The 24181-nt window shown below is 42.6% G+C and overlaps 1 protein-coding gene across 2 annotated transcripts in view; it reads right to left on the reverse strand.

Annotated features, from left to right (window-relative positions):
- Positions 1–304: 304 nt before the first annotated feature.
- The window catches only part of LOC127582521 (tyrosine-protein kinase ZAP-70), a 94247-nt gene continuing 70370 nt past the window's right edge, over positions 305–24181 (reverse strand). For both annotated transcript variants that reach the window (XM_052037852.1, XM_052037853.1), the window contains exons 7-13: positions 21548–21608; positions 19750–19921; positions 16787–16993; positions 15259–15451; positions 11894–12034; positions 10608–10720; positions 305–915 (exon numbers count right to left, since the gene is read on the reverse strand). In XM_052037852.1, coding sequence (XP_051893812.1) covers positions 828–915; positions 10608–10720; positions 11894–12034; positions 15259–15451; positions 16787–16993; positions 19750–19921; positions 21548–21608 — 975 coding nt within the window. In that variant the 3' untranslated portion in view covers positions 305–827. The remainder of the gene's footprint in view (positions 916–10607; positions 10721–11893; positions 12035–15258; positions 15452–16786; positions 16994–19749; positions 19922–21547; positions 21609–24181) is intronic.

Below are 24181 nucleotides of genomic sequence, written 5' to 3' on the forward strand. Positions count from 1 at the left end.
TCAAATTTTCACAACAGTTTATGCAGGGTTTTGGTGACACAGAAGTGTGGGATCTTGCAATCAGCTGGTTAGTTGGAGGGACATAGGGTTAACTAGATTCACCCATCCATTGTGCATGATAATTAGATCTAGGGTGCCAGATGGTAAACTGTATGCCAGAGTAGACCTTCCACCTGATTACAACAGTTAGTCTGCCCATTTCATTGTCTCAACCTCTCCTCAGGTCACCATGCAGAGGAGCAGAAGTCCTTGTGGCAACAAGTGGTCTTCTAGAGGTTCAAATTCACCATTTTCCAGTCAAAATTGTTATTTCTTTATTTTCACTCAGAGCTAAAATTATTCTTGATAGCAGTAATATTTCATCATGAAACAACATGCATACAATTTTGTAACCAGGCCAGTTATAACTGACCTTGTAGATGAAGCATGTGCAATGTGACAGTATAATTCTTCATTTACCTAAATACAACAACACGAAATAAATTTACTGGCACAATATGTTCACACTTTCAATTCTTAATTGCAATGGGATGCTAAGGTTAGTTTTGACTAACACTACTGTCAGAGTATAGCCACAGAGGCTCATTTCACCAGTTCAGCTGAATTAACAAGGCAAAGTTAAATTATTACTAAGAATGTGAATGATTTTGTTCAAAGTAAGATTATGTGATTAACGAAAGGTATGCTAAAACTCCAGCTATGTTGTTGCTGGAAGCTTTGCTTTCACAGTTACTGACTACAAGAACTCTTAAAAGATAGATGCAGCAAAATACCAACACGCAAATCAAAACAATGCTTGTCCGGTGTAAGTTATCATGAGTGTGATGTCAAACTGATGCTGGCTTCTGTGTAATTTTATAATAGTAGTCACGCATTTTGCTCTCAACCTCCACAAATCCAGGACGATCGTCCACTCTGTAAAAGAGAACGCAATGGAACATATTGGTGATGTTTCTCCATTTCAGTCGGATACCTTGAACACAGATACTGTTTTAGCTCTGGATAATAAGACCACAAAGTCTGCAGAAAGGTGAAGCCAAGATCCTTCACCAAGCCCAGAAGTCCTTCCACACACATTACTTGAAAGACGCAGAAAGCAGAGGTCAAACCTAAACTGGGAACTTGCACAGTCTAGATCCTTTTTTGAGAATTGTGAACAGCCATTGCCTGCATACAACTGAAAACCCAGACCACTGTCCTATGCCTTGAGTTCCAACCCACAAGAAGGGCTGACTTGCCTAGCATTACCATGTTAGAGGATCAGATTAAACATAGAAAAGACCGTTCGGCCCACCATGTCTGTGCTGACAATGATGCCAACTTAAACTAATCCCATCTGTCTTCATATGGTTCATATCTTTCTATTCCCTGCCTGTTCATGTATCTGTTTAAATGCCTCTTAAACATTACTGTAATATCTGCCTCTACCACCCCCCCACCGGCAGCACAATCCAGGCACCCACCACTCTCTGTATATCTTTAAACTTCCCCCTCTCACTTTAAACCTATGTCCTCATTTCCACCCTGAAGACAGACACTGACTGTCAACCCTGTCTATGTCTCTCATCATTTTATAAACTTCCACCAGATCACCTTTCAGCCTCTGACACTCTAGAGAAAACGGTCCCAGTTTGTCCAACCTCTCGTTATAGCTAATATTCTGTAATCCAGGCAACATCCTGTTGAACCTCTTCTGGACCCTTTCCAAAGTCTCCACATCCTACCTACAGTGTGGCAGCCAAATCCGCACACAATACTCCAAATGTGATTAAGGTTGATTAATCACATGAGCATCGAGACACACAGTGAAATACATCTTTGTGTAGAGTGTTCTGGGGGCAGCCCGCAAGTGTCACCATGCTTCCAGCGCCAACATAGCATGCTCACAACTTCCTAAGCCGTACATCTTTGGAATGTGGGAGGAAACTGGAGGACCCGGAGGAAACCCACACAAACACTGGGAGAATGTACAAACTCCTTACAAACAGCGGCCGGAATTGAACCTGGGTCGCTGGCTCACCAGCTGCAAAATGACTTGCCAACTTTTATACTCAGTGCCCCTACCGATAAAGGCAAGCATGCCCTACACCTTCTTTATCACCCTATCTACTTGTGTTGCCACTTTCAGGGAGCAATAGATACTTTCCTCTTGCATTTGACCTTCTAAAATGCAACACCTCACACTTGTCCGGATTAAACTCCATCTGCTGTTTCTGCACCCAAATTTTCAACTGATCAGTGTCCTATTGTATCTTTTGACAACCTTGCTCATTATCCACAACTCCCATCAAATTTCATGTCATCTGCAAACTTACTAATCAGACCATCTACGTTTTTGTCCAAGTGATTTACTTATATATTGCAAACAATAAATATCCCAGTACTGATCCATGTTTAACATCTCTGATCACAGACTCCAATCAGAGCTACACCCCTCCACCACTGCCCTTGTCTTCTATGATCAAGCCAATTTTGGATCCAACCCACCAAATCACCATGGATCCCATGTGACTTAATCTTCTGTACCAGCCTACTATGAGGGATCTTGTCAAATGCTTTACTGAAGTCCACGTAGACAATGTCCACCACCCAACCTGCATCAGTCATCCTCATCACTTCCTCAAAATACTCTATCAAATTTGTCAGACAGGACCCTCCCTCGTACAAAGCCATGCTGACTATTCCTGATAAGTCCTTGCTTTTCCAAATGCAAGTGAATCCTGTCCCTCAGAGTCATCGCTAATTTCCCTATCACTGAGGTCAGGCTCACTGACCTGTAATTTCCTGCTTTGTCCCTGTTGCTGTTTTTTAAGGAACATCATTGACTATTCTTCAGTCTTCTGGGACCTTGCTTGTGGCTAAAGAGGACACAAAGATCTGTCGATGCCCAGCAACGACCTCCCCTGCTTCCCTCCATATCCTTCCAATAGATGCTATCAGGCCCTGGGGATATCCACCTTAAGTGGCTTTCAAAACACACAACACCATCTCCTCCTCAATATTGACATGCCCGAGAACATCAACATACCCCTCCCTAACCTCGCCATCATCCAGGTCCTCCTCCTTGGTGAATATCAATAAAAAGTGCTCCTTAAGGACCTCGCTCACTTCCTCTGACTTCACACATAATATTCCTCCCTTGTTCTTGAGTGGACCTACCCTTCCCTCACTATCCTTCTTGCTCCTAAGATGCATGGAAAATGCCTTGGGATTCTCCTTAATCTTTCTTGTCAAGGACATTTCATGGCTCCTGGCAGCCCTCCTTGTTTAGGTTCTTCTCTGCTTCCTTTATATTCCTCAAAGGCCTTGTCACATTTCAGCTTCCGAAATGTTATATATGCTTCCTCTTTTTGACTAAACTTGCAATATTTCTTGTCAAAGACACAAGAGATTCTGCAGATGCTGGAATCTGGAGCAACACACACAAAATGCTGGAGGAACTCAGCAGGTCAGGCAGCATCCATGGAGGAAAATAAACAGTTGATATTTTGGGTTGAGACCTGTCAGTCCTGATGAAGGGTCTTGGCCCGAAACGTCGACTGTTTATTTCCCTCCATAGATGCTGCCTGACCTGCTGAGTTCCTCCAGCATTTTGTGTGTAATATTTCTTGTCATCCAAGCTTTCAGAACCTTGCCTTCCTTCATCTATTTCCCCCAGCTAATGCCTAATACTGTTGTAATTAGCCCTGCCCCAATTTAGCACTTTCACTTGATCCATAATATCTTAAAACTTATGGAATTGTGGTCACTGTTCTTAAATACTTCCCCATTGAAACCTGGCTAGTCTCATCCCCCAATATAAGGTTTAATATGACCTCGTCCCTGGTTGGACTATCTACATATTGTTTCAAGAAATCCTCCAAGATGCACCTTGCAAATTCTGCCCCATCTAAGCCTCTGGCACTGATGGTGTTCCAGTCAATATTGAGGGAAGTTAAAATCGCACACTACAATAAACCTGTTGACTTTACATCTTTCCAGGATTTAACTGCAAATCTGTTCACCTAGCTCCTGCTGGCTATTAGGAGGCCTATAGTGTCACTGTGATGAGTCAAATGAGAGACAGGAATTCATAGATTTAATTACTGTCCACGGGCATGCTCAGCAGGATTGTTGACAACAATCTTGAAGCTGTTGCTGCTTCTCAAACTAACACAACAACTGATCCATCAGCCTCGGTTACTCTCTTGAATTAGATAATGATCTTGTAGTTAGCAGAGAATTCACAAGTCACTCAAAAGATGAACTCAAAGATTTGAGGCAATCGATGTGTCAGTTGCTATCAGGCCTCAATTCATCCAGGTTCCTGATGACCAGCAACAATGATGTTATCGAGCTCGCTGACAGCCGACCACATTGACAATTTCTGAGACACCAAACCAGAATAGACAGAAACACAATTTTTATGTCATGGCTTAAACATTTTAAAGCACGGAATAAAAATTTGAGCGTACACATTTCAGTAAAGTAGCAGCTGAATTATCATAAGCAACTTTCTAAAGAAATATTTTATGACCATTACATTTTGAAATATTTCTACTCACATCTATAAAAATAGACTTTCAGGGCCAGGGGGTTGCTCAGCAGTAATTATGGTTAAGTGCCTCGTTGTCTCGTACAGTCTAATACACTTTCATGGCCTATTGCAGAAAGTATCCTAGGCCTTTAAGGAACCTAAAAATCCATGTCGAGCCTGTGCAGTGGTGGATTCTGTCGTTAATCAGGCACAAGACAGTGTGTGCAGTCCAAATAGACTTTGCATAAATACCCTAGAAACCTTTCCTCTGTAACCTCCCACCACTGGGGAGAGTGGCGTTCACAGGGAAGGTGAGCTGGGGACAGATGGGGGCACAGAAATGGAAGAGAAACTGGAGGAAGAGATGCAAATGACCAGGTTCCTGGGGTGGGTGTAGAGGATCACAGGAGACTATGGTGAGAGAGGGTGGAGAGATCCCAATATTATCATTACCAAGTCAATATCTAGGTTGTCCTTAAAAGGTTGCTTCCCCATGCATGTTAGGTAAATGTATTTATAATGGCTTCATAGCTTGGACTCTGAGCTGAGACACCACAATAAACACTTGTGAAGTTGGGAACTTGCCTCCTGACTCCCTTGAATATTTTCACTGGGTCACAGGAAGAAGTCTGTTGTTATTAGTATTGTATTGGTATATTCTTGTCACTGAGATATAGTGAGTCCTCTCCTCCTGCTACAAACAATATTTGAGAAGCTGTCAGGTTGAAACAACCCGCTTGACCAGCACCTCATTCACCCCAGTCTCTCATGCCTGCAAATTGCATTCCAGGACAGCCCCTCCCAGACCCAGGACCTCTCCTACTCTGGAAGGTCAAGGGAAGCAGGGAAACAACTACCACCTGCACAGTTCCCCTCCAAATTCCCCACATCCTATCTGATGATGTTCCTTCATCATCAGTGTGTCTGTACCAGGGAACTTCCTGTCCAACAGCACAGTGGGAGGACCTGCATCAAGAGGACTGCAGCACCTAAAAAAAGGGGTACTAAATGCTTTGAGATCCAAGTCTAGTTTAAGATAAAAAGTTGATTAAAAAAATCTGCAACCTTTCCCGACTAAATCATAGAGCCATAGAGAGATACAGCACAGAACACAAGAAAATAGGAGCAAGAGTAGGCCACTCGGCCCCTCAAACCTTCCCCACCATTCAGTATGATCATGGCTGATCTAAGCTGGCCTCAACTCCTGTCCCAGTTCCCCGTAACCCTCCATTGCTGGGCCTTTCAGATATTGAGTCACCTTCACCATGTCGATGTATCTAATGATCTGGCCTCCACCACCTTCAGGGACAGAATGTTTCAGAGATTCTTTACCCTCAGAGAAGAAATTTCAACACACCTCAGTTTTAAATGACTGGCCTCTTATGTTGTATCTTGTTCATGACTCTCCCACTCATGAAAACGTCTCAGCATCTACCCTGTCAACCCCCCTTATATGTTTGAACAAAGTCACCCCCCATGCTTCTACATTTCAAGGAATGCAGACCCAAATTATTTTGCCTCTCTTGCCCTGTTCTCAAACTCCAACCTCTTCACAATAAAGGCCAACATACCACTTGCCTTTATCTACTTGTTGTACCTGCCTGGTGGCTTTTTGTGATTCCTGCACCGGAACACCAGGATCCCTCTGACTTCACTCATTTGCAGTCTCTCCAGTTAGATAATAATCGTCTTTTGGTCCCTCTTACTGAAGTGCATAACCTCACAGGATCTTCGGCCCACTGAGTCCATGCCAACCATCAAGCATCCTTTACATGAACCCCATTTTATTCTGAGACACAAGAGACTCTGCAGATGCTGGAATCTGGAGCAACACACACAAAGTGCTGGAGGAACTCAGCAGGTCAGGCAGCATCTCTGGAGGAAAATCAACAGTCGGCATTTTGAGCTGAGAAACTTCATCAGGACTGGAAAGGAAGAGGGCAGAAGCCAGAACAAGGGGGAGGGGAGGAGCACAAGCTGGCAGGTGATAGGTGAGTCCAGGTGAGAGAGGAAGGTAGGTGGGTGGGGGAGGAGGGAGATGTAAGAAGCTGGGAGGTGATAGGTGAAAGAGGCTAAGGGCTGGAGAAGGAGTCCCCATTTTATTCTCCCCTCATTCTCATCAACTCCCTCCGGATTCTACCACTCATCTCGGTAGCATGAGCAATTTACAGCGGCCATTTAACCTCCCAACCGAATCAGGCATTGCACCTGTAAATATGTCAGTTAGGGAGTGAACCCCTGAACTAGGCTCCATCTGCCTGGTTGAACACTGCAGGCTCCAGGGTGCTACTTCTGTCCTAACATCAGGTTTAAGGTACCTTGGGGAACAATCATACAAGTTGTTTCCAAGAAAAGAGTTACAAGGAGAGGTTGCATAGACTAGGACTTTATTCCCTGGACTGTAGGGGATTGAAGGGTGACCTGATAGAGGTATATAAGATCATGAGGGGCATAGACAGGGTGAAAGCTCATAGTCTTTTTCCCCAGGGAGGGGGAGCTAAAAACAAGGGGTCACAGGTTTAAGATCAGAGGCAAAAGATTTAAAAGGGACATCAGGGGCAGCTTCTTCACGCATAGGGTGGTGCGTATTTGGAACGAGGTGCCAGAAATAGTAGTTGAGGCAGGCACATTAGCAACATTTAAGAGTCATCTAGATAAGTACATGGATAGGAGAGGTTTAGAGGGCTTTGGGCAGATGGGACTACGCTGGGTAACACAGTCAGCATGGATGAGTTAGGCCGAAGGGCCTGTTTTCAAGCTGCATGACTCTATGACTCTAAAAGTCATATGTTGTGGGGACTGTACCAGCACACACTATGGTGAGTGTGATCAAACTTGAGAGCAGAGGCAAAACATTTCAAGGAAAGGTGAACAGCAATTTACTGTTGAACTCTATGGACCGGATCTCACGAACTAATATCCATGGTTCCAAATGCAACTGCATTGTTTAGCTACTTAAATTGAACTAAATCTGGAACTTCTGAGTGTAGGTTGTTGAATACAAATCCTATTGACAGAATTGGAATACTGAACCTATCAGTTCACTTTGCTCCTATACTCGTGTTGAATCATGTGGTGAAGTGCAGTCCTCCTGAAGTTCTCCAGCATTCTGCTGGGAATGAACTCCTGGATCCTGGGCTCATTGTGCAGGGTCCAAGACCTCTTTGGCTTTAATGGAGGACCTGGTGCTGTCTATTGGAAGGCAAAGCAGAAGAGAACTTCCTTCCTTTCGAATGTTTTGCTCATATTAATGTTCTTAATTATGTGTTCATAGGTGTTCTTAATTTATTAAAATATTAAGAATTTTAAAATATTTTATGTTATTTACCTCAATTTTTAACAAACTATTAAGTTACCCACACAACTATGACTGCTGGAACAGCTGGAATCGGTTTGTCAGCTGTCAAAGCATTCAGTAACATTTGGGGCAGGGCTCCTCATCTGAATCCAGAGACCTGACCACCATCCAGTCCAAGTGCTGGAGCCTGGATACGTGGAGACCTCAGCATCCAGACCAGGTGGGAAAGAACAGTGGGGGCAGGAAACAGCACACCTGCCCATTATTGATCACAGAACTATCCCACATTTGGCAACTCCAAAGAAATAAATTGAAACTCCTTTGCCCTTTCACTTGCACAAATAATTCACAACATCAGCAACAAAACACTGTTGTGTAATTCCTCTTTGTTATTTATGTGAAATAAATATTTTAACAGGTAATCGTTCCTGGAGAGGCTGCTAAGGCAGCAGTAGATTTTGGACTTGTTATAACTGCCCGCGATTCCAGGATTCTGACAGGCGTGTAAATTCCAGTTGGTGTGCACATTTTCTGGCGTTTTTAGCTGTTAATCGCTTATTTCCTCAAGAGATTAAATACTCTTTGTATTTCCAATAGTGACTGCAATAAGATACAAAATGAACCATCTCATTTGGACCCAAAGCACAACAACCAGTAATTGAAGAGAGTAAAATTAAAATTTCTTTGTACATATTTCTACAGGGTCCTCATGTGTGAAGCAAACCACAACACTTTCTGGAAAGGTCTGCTCAAACCACTGTAGATAAAAATCTGCTTTTGTATTTAATCTGTCATTGTGGCAAGCTGCACAACATACTTGTAATGATGCCTGAAAATACCAGTATAGATACCCAAAAACAGTGGCTAATAACAAGAACTGCAATCAAAGATAATACCCTGCACTGTGGGTTAGCATACAAGAAGAGCTGAATGCTGTCTGGTGGGTTGGTTCTTGGATACAGCTCTATCATTTAATGAAATGGTGACAGTCTACCTCTCTAATATTCAACTCCTGACCCTGGAAAATGAATCAGGATCACAACAGATTTGGAGGATGTCTGGTAGGCTCTCTTTCCAATAAAAAAGATGTCCTCCCCTGTACCTTGCTGTTCAAGGATTCTAACAAAGGATGCAATCATGATGGGAAAACGATAGCAATAGTTCACCAGTTTCCATCCACCAAATAATTCCAGTTATTAAAAACCCTAGTCTTTTGTTGGATGTGCAGTAGATAATGGTATTAGCAGTGCAAAAGAGTCCAGATAAACATTCTAACTGATCATTTGTATTGCATGTAGACACATAAAAGAATATTTTATAACTAAGAATTATACCACTAGGTTAAGAATTTGGATAAAGATTTTAAAATGCTTTACCGGAACCTTCTTGTGAAAACATTATAAGTATTACATGCTTAGTATTTCTGCCACCACAGACCACTGCTAAAAATAATTCTAAGATACAGTTATTGACAACACCAACACTGCATGCGATTCTTGAATATACTGTATACAATTAGCCACGTATTTGTGATAAGGCACCTTCCACAGCAAGGCTCTCCACTATCACACATTTATCAACACCTCATGTAGATGCTCAATATTGAAAAAAGTCTATGTGTGATCTAGTATGTGAGAACAGAATTAATTGCTTGTATAACATGTTAATTTTTTAAACAAAATAAAAAGCTAAATCAGGATCTGAAAAAGATCTGAATGATATAGTGAGCTGTTCATACTAAATCAACAGTCTGATATGAATCTAATCAGGTTCAGCCTGAAAGAAGCACTAATTAATTCAGGCTTCTGGAAAAAGTACATATATTACCGCTTAAAATGTCTGCCGATATCATAGCGCCTCTGGCTGCGATATTAGGTGAAATTAGTAAGAGATTGGAATCTCTGGGTGTGTTTATTGACGTAAAGCGTGCAACATTGGTTCTACTTGAGAATAGTGTGAATAACATGTGATTTCTCTGGGCAAATTTATTTGTAACATGTGGTACTTCTGTACTGAGTATATTGTTGCTGACATCTTTGGCTACTAAAATCAAGATGGTATTCTGACAGACCCCAATCAAAATGGTGCAAAGAATGAATTGATAGTGGTGGATTTATATCCAATTTAAAGTCAGACCTCAGATATAGATTATCTCGATTAAAATGTGAATACTAGACGTGGAAGATTCACGTATTTTGTAGTCTGTTAATCACATTGCTGTGAGGTAGCATATCTTTTGAAAATATTGTGTACAGTTTTGGTCACCCTGTTATAGGAAAGACATCATTAAACTGGATAGGGTGCAGAGAAGATTTACGAGGATGCTGCCTGAACTCAAGGGCCTGAGTTATAGGGAGAGGTTGAGCAGGCTAGGACTTTAGTCCTTGGAATGTAGGAGATTGAGGGTTGACCTTATAGAGGTTTATTAAAATCATGAGGGGTGTAGATAGGGTGAACACACATAGTCTTTCTTCCAGGGGAGGGGAACCAAAAACTAGAGGGCATAGGTTTAAGATGAGACTTAAAAGGGACCTGAGGGGCAACTTCTTCACACGGAGGGTGGTGGGTATGTAGAACGAGCTGCCAGAGGAAGTGGCTGAGGCAGGTACAGTAACAACGTTTAAAAGACATTTGGATAAGTACATGGATAAGAAGGGTTTAGAGGGATATGGCTCAAACACAGGCAGATGGGACTAGCTCACTGGGCACCACTGTTGGCATGGACGAGTTGGGCCCAAGATTCTGTTTCCGTGCTGTATGACTCTATGACTCTATAAACCTGTCTGAACTTACTTGTATGTCCAGCACGCTTGCATAAGTTCATGCATTTCATCTGGACATTCAGGAGGACGATCCAATCGGCCACCTTGCTCAATGAAAGTAACAACTTCTGGGCCTTTCATTTTCTGTAAAACAGAACGGATTTTCTTTTAACTATGGTGATGCAAGTGAATCAACTGGTAATTAACTGAGTAATTCAGAGTTTTTCGGGATGAGGCTCCCTTGGCCATTTATGGGCCTCAGTTTTCACAAAGATGAAGCTTTATAACTCAGGTGAGATCTGACCCAAAGTTTGTTGCAGATGAGGAAAATTCAGATGTTAAAAGCAGCCACTTAAACAACGTTGTTCCCAGTTAGTGGACGATTAAGAGGCCACAGCGTAACGTGGCTGAAGGACACTTCGTGTTCACACAAAGCCTACACTGATGGTGTGTCTGGAACTATTTTAAAAAAGTTGTCCTCAGTGGGACAGAAGAACAGCCTTTACAAGTAAGACTTAGGCAGCAGGCACTGCAAGAGATAGTAACCAGAGTGGATGATCTCGACGCTACAAAGAGAACCTGGATCTGATCAGAAAGAAAATGGATGATCTGAAGGCCAACAGCACAAGGTTTCAATATCTGCTTGCCCTCATTAGCTGGTACAACGACATTTAAAAGACACCTGAACAGGTACATGGATGGGAAAGGTTTAGAGGGATTTGGGCCAAACGTGGGCAAGTGGGATTAGTTTAGATGGGTGTCTTGGTCAGCATGGAGTAGTTGGGCCAAAGGGCCTGTTTCTGTGCTGTATTGTTCTATGAGCCCATAACTGCTGCCAGGTTCAGATCAAATGTAAAATATATCCTGTGCTGTTCTCCCAGATGATAATTAGATGGTTTAGGCAGCCCTACCCTTTGGAAAGACATTTAATTGTAAAGATATTAGGAGACAATGAGGTTTCACTTGGAGTAAATTGTGATGAGTCATCTGCAGTCATTGTCCCTCAAGGTTGATAGATTTTCTTACGCATTCAGGGGAACATTTCTCAGAGGTTTCATTTCTCACTTTGCACTGCATTTTGCTTTGTTCTTCATCCCATATGAATACTGAAGCTGGGGTATGTAATCTTACACCATCTAATGGATAGGATTGAGCATTGACTGGTCTGGTCACGTTTAGTTATAATGAAAAAGGCTATTGTGAGGAACATTGACATTAACATCAACAGATAGCTGAACGAGAGAGCTTGTCCGAATCAGTTAGTGTCCCTAACAGGACAACCCTACAAATGAGATGCGATGATAAGGCAGACCTTACCTTGTATGGCTTTTGTCCAAAGGTCAATGCTTCCCACATCGTCACACCAAAGCTCCAGACATCAGCCTTGCTCGAAAATTTCCGGAAATTTATACATTCAGGTGCGTACCACTTCACCGGCCATTTCCCAGCAGTGCGAGCCTGAGGTTAGAACAATATTAAAAATCTCACAGTGAAATGAGGTTGCAGATACTGCCGTTAAAGATCATGGTCACTTCTTTTCTGATGTGAGAAACAAAGAATGTTATAGTTTCAATTATGGAAATATGGTGATTAATAAGGGAGTGAAATCGAACAGTAATGATTCCCTTTAACTCGTAATCTGAATTTCTCTGCTCATTGGATATAAATGCTGCTGGTGGTGAGGCGTGGGTTCACATCACTCTGTTTCCGGCAGGTTCCAGGACTGCCCTGTACAGTATATCAGAGCCTGGTCAATGTTTGTGTAGAGTCTTCTGCGCCTTGTGGCTCAATAATATTGGTCCAGGGCGGTGTTGGGACCAGGTATTAGGCTTTCACTAGGCAGGGTTTCTTAAGGGGAGGAATCAGAAGAATCCGGTCAGCACTGTCTGACAATCCCTATTAGTCATAGAGTCATACAGCATGGAAACAGGCCCTTTGGCCCAACTCGTCCATGCTGACTGTGTTGCCCAGCATAGTCCCATCTGCCCACAGCCCTCTAAACCTCTCCTATCTATGTACTTATCTAGATGACTTTTAAATGTTGCTAATGTGCCTGCCTCAACCACTATTTCTGGCAGCTCATTTCAAATACAAGAGAAACAAAGGACTGCAGATGCTGGCAGCTAGGCGAAAAACACGATGATGCTGGAGGAACTCAGCAGGCCAGGCAGCATCCATGGAGAAAAGCAGGCGGTCAACGTTTCTGGTCAGGACCCTTCTTCAGGACTGAAGATAGGCAAAGGGGAAGCCCAATAAATAGGAGGGAAAAGCAGAGCAGTGATAGGTGGACAAAAGAGGGGAGGCGGGGTGGGCACAGGGTGGTGATAGGTAGATGCAGGTAAGAGATAGTGATGGGTAGGTGCTGAGGAGGAGGGAAGAGCAGATCTATGGGGGGAAGGGTCAAAGGTAAGGAGAGAAAGAAAAAGAAAAACGGGGGTAGAAAAAAGAGAGAGAGGCTAGGAAAGGGAAGAAGAAATGAAGCGTGGTGGGGGGGAGGTGGGGATCACTTAAAGGGGGAGAATTCAATGTTCTTGCCGTTAGGCTGCAAAGGTTCTCTTTTTACTACCCCTTTTCTTTTCCTTTCTCTCCTTACCCTTGACCCATCCCCCAGTGGATCTGCTCTCCCCTCCTCCCCCCCCCCACCTTACTATCTCTTACCTGCATCTGCCTATCACCACCTTGTGCCCATCCCGCCTCCCCTCTTGTCCAACCCAGTGTCTACTCTGAGGGGGATATGATAGCAGTGTACAAAATTATGAGAGGCATGGGTTTGGTTTGAGGTGAGGAATAAGAGGGTTAAAGAGGATATAAAAAAGAATTTCTTCACCCACATTGTAAATTCAGATTCTGATTGCTACCTTCAGAAGAAGTTGGAGCAGGAGTAGACTACCTGGCCCTTCAAACCTGCTCTGCCATTCATCAACCTCATGGTTAATATTCTACCTCCATCTTCTTGCCTTTGATTCCCTTTAATATCCAGAAATATATCGAGTTCTGTTTTTATTGAAGTTAATGACAGCCTCCATAACTCTTCAGAAAGGGGCAATTCCAAAGATTCATCATCGTCTGCGTGATCTCCGAAAGCAAGTCTCCCTCAATTAGAAGGTGAAAACTGAATTGCAATTCTATTCCTCATTGGTATGACAGGACTTCATGGACAGGCGGCAGCAGAAAAATTAAATAATATCATCATGCAACATCATCAATGCTAACTTATTTCCCTTCCTGTGTCAGCCCTGTGTGCAGAAGACAACATTTATTCTGCTGTCTACAGATCTCCAGCCAGCTATTAGGTACTGGAGGTTGGAGTTACCAATGTGTTATACAAAAACCTCAGCAGGAAAGTAACAAACTTGGCGCAAAGTAACTCTTGTGACCTTTAAGCAGGCATGCAAATAAAAATTTAATAGGTTTAGTCATGATAGTTTAGAGATTATGCCGTTGTTAGAAAATTACACATATATTTACATTATTCAAATAATGGATAACTTGCAATTCAGATATAAATTAAAGTTTAATTTAAAATTTGTTTAAGTCAACCACAATTCTTGGGTATCAAAGTTAACAACTTAGGTAATTTTATGACTCATTCTAGGGAGTTTACAATTCTATTTCAAACACAACTTCTTCAAATTCAGGTTACAGTTCATTATTTGATGATTGTTCTGTGGGTAAGTTATGCAGTATTGACATTTACAATATGTTATCAGGTAAATTCTGAAGTCGCATGAACATTTGTAATTGTCCCAAATGTGGCACCTCCTGGAAGATTTACAGCACGTTACCTTGGTTACTTTCTTTACATTAAACCCACTTGAAAGCCGAACTCTCCAACGACAATTTCAATCACTTAACTCCTTAACTCCTCCATAAAGTCTCAACATCTGCTTTTCTCTTCCTTGTCCAGCACCTTCAGACCTTTTTCTACACTGAAGACTTGCATAAATAAAAGTTGTCGATGTACCGTGAGGAAGCAGAAAATCGGCTTATTCTCTCAGGTTCCACCCCCAACCAGTGATCGCAGCTTCTGAGGATATGTGTACCTAGCTCAGTTGCAGTATCCAGACTTGCCTATAAATATGGCCAAACTGGCTTCTGGATATTCAGTATCCACAGAACTTTACCCCAGAACAACACTCAGAGAGGGGTAGAGAAAATTAGAACTAAAGAAACACACTGATATTCTCACAGAAAGAGGCCATTCTCCCATCGAGCCTGTGCCAGCTCTCTGAATATTCCCATCAGCCCCATTCCCATGTCCTTTTCCTTCCCTATTCTCTCTCACATGTCCATCAACTCTCCTCTGACTCTCCTGCCACTCAATTACACTGAAGTAATTTACAGCGGCCGATTAACCCGACCGCACGTCTGGGATGTGGGAGGAAACCAGAGCATCCTCAGGAAGCCCACACAGGCACAGGGAGAACATAAAGACCCCACACAGACAGCACTGGAGATCAGGATCGAACCTGGGTCACTGAAGCTGTGAAGCAACACCTTTACCAGCTGTGCCACTGCACTACCACATGGCCTTGTGTTTAAGGTATATCAAAATAGTGTGAAAACTGCACACAGAACAAAAGTACATTTTGAACCATCCTCAGTTTATAGGTTGCAATTCCACACTAATCCTATTCAACGTCAGTGAATATTTTAACAGGTATTCTCATGAGAATGTTTACCTTGTAGTAACTATCATCAGCACCAATTGCTTTGGACAATCCAAAATCACTGATCTTGGCATAATGCTGATTGACCAAGAGAACATTTCTGGCAGCAAGATCCCTGTGCACAAAATTATTTTCCTCCAGGTATTTCATTCCCATAGAAACTTGGTGGAGCAGTTCAACAACAGTCTCGATGGAGATCTGATCTCTGGTGATAAAACATAGTGGGAAAGAGTCATTTTTAGATAATTTGATAGTGATATTAATTTGCCACTAAGTGATAATTTAACTATGTCTTAGGGTAAATATTATTTTGTTAATTGCTTTATTACAAGTTTTGGAGGAGAGCTATGAAAATCTACTGTAAAGGCATAGGTGAAGGAAAGATATCTTGAGAATGTACAGGAATGCACCAATAAATTACTGTAAAACTTCATTCTTCAAGATCCATCCTGACAATTGTTTCAATTACTTGTGGATTACAGGCCTATGACTAAGCTTTGGTTAACAATGATCTATGCTTTCTTATTCTATATCATGATAGTTTGGCCTGACATTTAAAAGTTTCCTTTTGTAGACCAACACTGCCAGAGCCACCTGATTGGAACGGTTTGAGGATGGTGCTAAATCATATTTTAAAATACTTTCAGGAAAATGCAATAAAATGCTGATACCACTTTAAAAGTTGATCCAGCTTTAAGACTGAAGACTCACCACACAAGTTTAACAAAAGCAGAGATTCCAAAATAGTACCAGGATGTGTAACTCGTGAAACCAAAGGGTAACACAGTCATATCATTCTGTACTTTAATTTTCAGTAAACCACTGAAACTAACTCATTTATTAGCTTTAAAACATGAATTGAAAGTTGCTTTGGCCCCAGTGTAAAAATTAAGATACTCAGAAACACTCATCTCTATGAAAAGATCAGGTCATCATCCAATACCACAAGATGACAGGCCCCACATGTTAACACACAGAGGATGTTGAGGAGAAGTGCTTCCAGACTGCAATTATTTATAACCATTGATTTTTTAAAAAAAAACTTTTATTATCTTTGTTTTAGGAAAGCAGATATATTTAAGTTTTTGAAAATGTACTTATTCAGATCCAGTGCATTATTTCACTGGTCAATATAAGTTCTCCCCTACATCAGAAGATCAGTGGTGGTTGGATGAATGTTTGCACATGGCTAAAAACATGGCTGATGTTTTAAATTGGCCATCATAACTCACCTCAAATAAGAAAATGAGCTTATCTAGAAAAAAAGTGGGCAGAATATAAACTTTCAAATCAAGTGGCCAGAATGATGAATTTGCCCATCTGGGAAAAGAGTAACGAATGTTCTACAAGACCCCCATGCGCAGCAGGAGGGTTCGACATTGAGATGTTAATCTCCCACTCTGTCCTTGCATTATTCCTGGAAGCAGCTTTTAGCACTGACTTTCAACGTGTTCAGGTGTGTCTGAGCGGTGAGATAGTGCACTAATAAACGGGAATGCTGCTTGCTCAAACACCCAGCGAATCACATAATTGTACCCACTTTTTGCTGGACAGAAACTTGTTGAGTGGACCTCCTGCAGCCATCTCCATCACGAGCATCAGATGCTCTGCTTGACACACGCCGATCATTCGCACAATGTAGGGGTTGTCCAGTTTCTGCATGAATTCAGCTTCTTTCATCAGTTCATCCTTTAATGACTTCTCATTATCATTTTTCAGCACTTTGATAGCAACATCAATCTGCTTCCTTGATTAAAAAATGGTAAATATAGTAAATAGTCTGGCCTGTTGGGCTCGTCCCTCAGCCTCACTGTTTACAGCCCATTACACAAGAAAGTTTAATGTGCTGGTAACTGTCCCCATTAAGCCATTTGGACTTGCCCTCCCAGGGATATTCCCTCTGTTCTTCCACCTTCTCTCCAACTGAAGGCTTGTGTTTCTCTCTTTCCCAGATCTGACAAAGAGTCCTGGACCTGAAACGTTAACTGTTTCTCCTTCCACAGGTGCCGCCTGACCTGCTGAGCATTTCCTGCATTTCATGTTTCTATTACTGAGTAGGAGTTGTCTCATCTCACGATTATATATATATGTGTATCACTCATTGTCTCAGTCAGACATTTTTTTTGTCATCAGTTGTCCTTGTATACATTCTCTAATGCACCAGAGCAAACTAAATCTGGGTTACCATCCAGTCTCTGCTCCACCCTGTTCCAGATGGGGAGGGAAAGTGTACCACTGGTATTCCACACCCTTGAGATGGTGGGTGGAGACTCAACACCAAGAACACCAAATGGCCCTGACTGAAGGCAGAGATGGGTGGAGCTTTAACTCCTATTGAAGCTCTGATCGACATTCACAATTTCATAAATGTCTCTTCCATTCAGAATTTAAAAACTAATAAAATTATTAGAAATAATTCATTTTAACGTTAATAAAAACACATCAAAATACATAGAAATGATTAAACTATTAAAATACCATGGTCACATTATTCTTAAAAAATAATTCATCTTTTGCAGGTCAAGTATCCCCATTGAAATGAATGAGGTCTTCAATTCTGCAACATTTATTTTTGTAAATTAAGCATTTTGAGGATGTGTAGCTGGCAAGACCAACATTTATTGCTTATCTCTATGAAGGTGCTTCCACAGAGATGTTGGGAAAAAAGTTCTTGAAAATAGATCCAGCTACGATGAAGGACTAGCAATGTAGGGCGGTGCTTAGCTTGGAGGTGGACTTGCACACGGTGGTATTCCATGGCCTGCTGCCCTTGTCATTCTAGGTGGTGGAAGTCATGAGTTTGGGAAGATACTGTTGAAGTAGCCTGGGTAAATAACTGTAGTGTAGCCACTCTATGCACTGGTGGAGAGAATGAATATTTAGGGTGGTTGGTGGGGTGCCAATCAAGTGGGATGCTTTGTACTGAGTGGTGCAAATCTTCTTGAGAGTTCTTGAGAATCTTCATAGATTACTCATCTGGACAAGGTTAGAGTGTTTATGTCACACTGTTGGTGTCTTGTAGATGGTGGAAAGGCTTTGGGAATCAGCAGATGAGTCTCTCAGCCCCTGACCTCCTCTTGTAGACATGGTATTTATGTGGCTGGTCCAGCTGAGTTTCTGGAAGCTGATAACTCCCAGGACATGGTAGAATACTTGGCAATGGTAATGCAACTTAATGGTATTGGTATTGGTTTATTATTGTCACTTGTACTGAGGTACAGCGAAAAACTTGTCTTACAAACCGATCTTACAGGTCAATTCAATTCTGTCAAGAGTAGGTGGTTAGACTCTCTCTTGTTGGAGATGGTCAATGCCCAGCACTTTTGTGGTGCAAATGTTGCTTCCCATTTATCATCACTGATATCTTCTAGGTCTTGTAGCATGCAACCATGGTCTGCTTCAATTGCTGATGAGTTATGAACAGAAATGAACATTGTGTAAGCATCAGAGAACATCCCGACTTCTGACTTTGTACGGAAGGAAGGTCATTGATAAAATGGCTGAGGATGGTTGGGAGTAGAACGCCACTCTGAGCAGCTCCTGAGGTGATGAACTAGGGTTGGGATGACTGACCTCCAACAGCCACAATCAACTTTCTTTGGGGGAGGTATGACTCCAACCACTGGAGTCTGTCCCTTTGATGCCCAATTTTACCAGGGCTCCTTGATGTCACACTCTGTCAAACACTGTGTTGATGATGAGAGCAGTCACTCTCACCTCACCTTCAGAATCAGCTCTTTGATCCCAGTTTGGGCCACGGCTGTGATGAGGTCTGGAGCCAAGTGGTCCCAGTGAAACCCAAACTGGGCATCAGTGAGCAGGTTATTTGTAAGTGCCACAATAGCACAGTGGACAGCACCTTCCATCACTTTGCTGAGGTTGAGAGTGATTGGGAAGTAAATAGCTGTCCTATTTTCAGTGAAAGGGGCATATATGGTCATTTTTCTACATTGTCTATTTGTGTTGTAACTGTACTGGAACATCTTGGGCAGCTGGGTCTGGAGCACGCGGTCAGTACCACAACTGCGACATTGTCCAATCCCATTTGCCTTTGCTGTATCCAGTGCCATCAACTAGTTCTTGACATGTCAGACCAGAACTTCATCTGGAGCCCAACAATGGAGCATGGGAATAGATCACATGTAATTCATCACTTGGTATGGCCTGGATGATGTGGGTCTGTGTCATTCTGGTACTGACTTCCTTTGGAATAGCTGAAACCACTGAGCACGGGCAGGAAACATTTGCCCCAATACGTTCTCTTGCTTATTTTCAATCGGTTGATTGAGTACCGACCTCACATTGCAGTTATCTTTACCTACTTCAGCCCTGGTGGGTTGGTTTGCTTGACAGTCTCCCATCTTTTTGATAAATTGTTTCCTTGCCCCTTTCCTCATCTATGGTGTAGTCTGTGGCAGATGTGAGTGAGCAGTGTGTGGTCAGTTTGATCAATGAACCATGTTAGGCGATGAGATTTGTTAATTTTGGAAATAAACTACTTACTTCCTCATCTTATACACCCCTTTCTTAACACAGCCAAAGTTGCCAGATCCCAGCTCCACCTCATCAATTAGCAGGCAATCTCGCTTCAGGTACAATTTCTTGTCCTTTAACTCTTCAGGGTCGCTGTAAGGGCTGACATATGATTCTGTATCCATAGGAAGCACCCGGCGCCCTGCACAGAAAGAATTTGTGGATTTTAATTAAACATTTAAACCACAACATTGATGAAGGGAAATGCATTCAAACATTTGAAACTCCTTGCATTGAATATATTTTGAACTCAAAACACCACTTAACTCATCCAATTATCATCAAGATCGCCAATACTGGCCCCATTGGAGCAGCACACAAAACGACTGTGGAGAGAAATAGACAGTCGACGTTTTGAGAGGGGAGGGGAGGGGCAAGAGTGGGCAGGTGATGGGTGGATCCAGGTGAGGGGGGTGATAGGCAGATGGGGGAGGGGGGAGAGTGGGAATGGCATCAGAGACTGGGAGGTTACGGTGCAAGTGACAGAGAGGTAAAGGTGATGGAATCTGATTGGAGGGGAAGGTGGAGCGTGGAACGAAGGGACGGAGGTGGGGAGGGGAACGTGGGGAGGGGTGTGTTGGTGAGGGAAAGGGTGGGGGAGGGGTATGAGATGGGGTGGTGGGGGCCAGTTGGATTAGGAGGGGAGAGAAAAGGGACAGAGGGTGAGCAGTTACCGGATGCTGGCAAACTCAATGTTCCTGCCGTTGGGTTGCAGACTGCCCTGGCGGAATTGGAGTATGAACAGCCAGCTGAATTCACCAACTTCTGTTAACTGCTCCCCCTCTATCCCTTTTCTCTCTCCTCCTGATCCTTCTGGCCCCCACCACCCTCTCTCTTTCCCTTCCCCACCCTCCATCTCCCCATCACCACCACACCCCTCCCACTGGTTCCCCTCCCCAACTCCCTCCCTTTATTCCAGGCTCCACCTCCCTGTCCTATCAGATTCCAGCATCTTCAGCCCTTTGTCACTTCCACCTATCACCTTCCAGCTTCTGATATCATTCCCACTCTCCCCCACCCCATCCGCCTATCAGCCCCCTCACCTGCCAGCTCCTGCTCTACCCCTTTCCATCTCCCCTTTATCTTTCAGTCCACACAAAGGGTCTCGACCCGAAACGTCAACTGTCCGTTTCTCTCCCCAGAAGCTGCCTGACCTGCTGAGTTCCTCCAGCACTTTGTGTGTTGCTCCAGATTCCAGCATCAGTGGTCTCGTGTGTCGCCACTGGTCCAAGTGGTGTTGGATGGGCTCCTTTCTGTCACTCACAGTGGCCATTTAGGTTGTTAAATCTCAGATGAATAATTTGAGTGAAATGCTGAAAGACTTCTGGAATCCATGAGCCACACCCCAATGAAGAAGGAATCAACACCTGCAGGAGACGGAATGAAATAGCTGGCCAGCATAACAATTAAAATGCCACGAAGCATCTCAGACCCTACTTCACTGTTTTGTAATGATTGTAATCAAAGTGTGCATTGAGTCACTTACTGCCAAATACTTATGAATATAGATGCTAATCCCCAACTTTTTCAGGATATGACCACACTTGGCTGAACAAAGATATGACAACTCTTATATTTACTTGGCCTTTGCTGTGTGCAGCTTGTTGCTGTTACTGGAAGCACACGACCACATCACAAACCACCCACCCACCCTCTTGCCCAGCATGTGGAAGAGCCTGCAGCTCCCACATTGCCTTCACCAGTCACAGAACAAGACAGGAGCATCCTCAGTCCCAAGGAACTGCCCAAGAGAAGACAAAAATCTCACCCTCAATTGGGTCTGGTGTATATCCATCGAGATTGCAAGTAAGGCTGGCAGCACCTTGTCTCTGAAAGTCAAAAACTAATATAATCAACATGGTGAACCATGCAACAAGTAAATATGAAGTTCAACAATTATAATGTTTTGTTCTTACATAATGCTTTTCCGCAATAGAACAGAATAATGTCATTCATGAAGTATGGAAGACATGTAGCTGTTTACAAGGGGAAAGTGTGGTCAGGGCTGTGACTAATGCTGAGGTAGATCTGACTCTCAGATGAAGAAAGAGCTAGACTGAGGATGTGAAACAGAAGAAAGGGCAGAAATGAATGACTATTCAGGGAGTTCTGACTCAGTGTCTGTGATATGAAGGGCGAGGGCCATCACCTCTAATAAATAGAATAATATACAAAAATTGAAAATCTAGAGTGAACATTTAAAACTTAGAAATTGTTCACTATGTTCAACGCACAGGTAAGGGTCTGATATTGGATCCATCACCACATTCACATCATGGAGTCATACAGAACGTAAACAGGCCCTTCAGCCCAACTGGTCAATGCTGACCAATGTGCCCATCTACGCTAGTCCCATTTGCCTGCGTTTGACCCGTATCCCTCTAAAACTTTCCTATCCATGTACTTATCCAAATGTCTATTAAATGTCTTTATTCTACTTGCCTCAACTACTTTCTCTGGCAGCTCATTCCATACACGCACCATCCCTGTGAGAAGAAGTTGCTCCTCAGGTCCCTTTTAAATCTTTCCCCTCTCACCTTAAACCTATGGCCTCTAGTTTTTTGATCCCCTTTCCCTGGGAAAAAGATTGTGTGCATTCACCCTATCTACACCCCTCGTGTTTTTATACACCTCCATAAGGTCACCCCTCAGTCTCCTACACTCAAGAAATAAAATCCTAGTCTGCCCAACCTCTCCCTATAGCTCAGGATTGACAACATTCTCATAAATCGGAATGGCAAGCTGAAGTCTTGTGCTGTTCTGACAGGTCTTACAAGAAATGAAAGGATCAGCTGAAGACACAGGACAGGGGTATCTGGGATAGGGCTTGAGAAAGCAATTGAAAGAGAGCAGTTTAGCCAGGATAGGTCAAAGGGAAACATAGTGCCACAGAAGACACAACAGTGTGACAGAAGGTAGTACCAGTGACTACAGTTCAATCCTACCCTTGGGTGCCATTTCTGTGGAGTTTGATGTTCTCCCTGCGACCGTGTGGATTTTCCAGTTTCCTCCCACATCCCAAAGATGTTCTGTTAGGATAACTGGCCGCTGTGTATTCCCCTAGTGTGGCTGGGTGGCTGAAGGACTGGGGGGAGTTGTTCAGAATCTGAGGCAGAATAAATTGCAGAGAGGCGGATGGGGGAGTGGGGAGTGATGGGGTTGGCTCTAAGAGACAATATAGATTGATGGGCTGAATGGCCTCCTTCTGAGGGGAAACATGAAATGGCAATCAAAGGAGGGAGGTAAATCATTGATAGGGCATAAAATTATATTTTTAGATTAAGGGATGGGACAAAACTTTGGCAGAAGGAATTGTCAGTGTTTTGGACCAAAAAAAGAGATCCAAGCCCAGTGAAAAACTCGGAATATTAATGGTTCAAAGAGACTTGGGTGGCTTCATATTATAGGTCACCAACGTGTACTAGTTAAGCACAAATAAACATCAAAATGATATATTAATGTTAATAGCACCAGAGTGAAAATAAGATTTTTAATAAACATGCATGATGAAGGTATCATTGCCTCCATTATGGCCTATCCATAATTCTCTTTGCAGATAAGGAAAGCTAAGGGAGCATCTAGTCAGTTGTGACCATAATGAAACATTCTTTAAGATGATAATAAAGAAGGACTACAGTGAAAACTAAGTTAATAGGTTGGAAAAAAACTGATTTCTTGGAGCTGAGAACTAAACTGGGAAGATAAAATAAACAATGTACAACAACAATGGAAAAAGTGCAGGAGAAATGTGTTTAGCTAAAAGGGGAGAACAAATTAAATATTAATGGGACTCGATGGGAAAAGGGTGTATGTTTAGTACATAGAAGGCAGAGGAGTGCATGATAACCATGAATATAAAGGGATTTGGAGAGAAGCCAAAACATCAATTAGGGCACAACTGTGAAAATAAATTATCAGGGAACATTAGAGAAGTGTAATATTTTACAGATATACTGAATAAACAAGAAAACTGGGATGGGAACAAGGCCATAAAGGGAAAGACGGGACCATACCACAGATAATGCCAGGGAGGTAGCAGAAATATGAAGTTATAATTTAGCAGGGAGATAAAACAGGTCCACATGACCCTGGATGATGAGATATGAAATGAATGCATTTAAAATAGAAAAAGGCAATATACGTGAAATAAACAAATCAAACTCAAAGAAGTTAACTCCTGGTCAGGATGGATTACATCCAATCATTTGATAAGAATCTTAGGAAGACAAAGCAAAGCCATTTCTGCACATATTTAGGAATTTGGTGGAAAAAGGTGTAGTGTCAGAAGGCCGGTGGATAGCAAAATGTGATACCTACGTTTAAGAAGGGGATAGAACGTGGCCATAGAATTATAGATCTGTTAGTTTAACATCAGTGGTAGGAAAACTAATGGAAACCCTAC

This window comes from Pristis pectinata, chromosome 24 (assembly GCF_009764475.1).
Source record: "Pristis pectinata isolate sPriPec2 chromosome 24, sPriPec2.1.pri, whole genome shotgun sequence".
NCBI lineage: Eukaryota > Metazoa > Chordata > Chondrichthyes > Rhinopristiformes > Pristidae > Pristis > Pristis pectinata.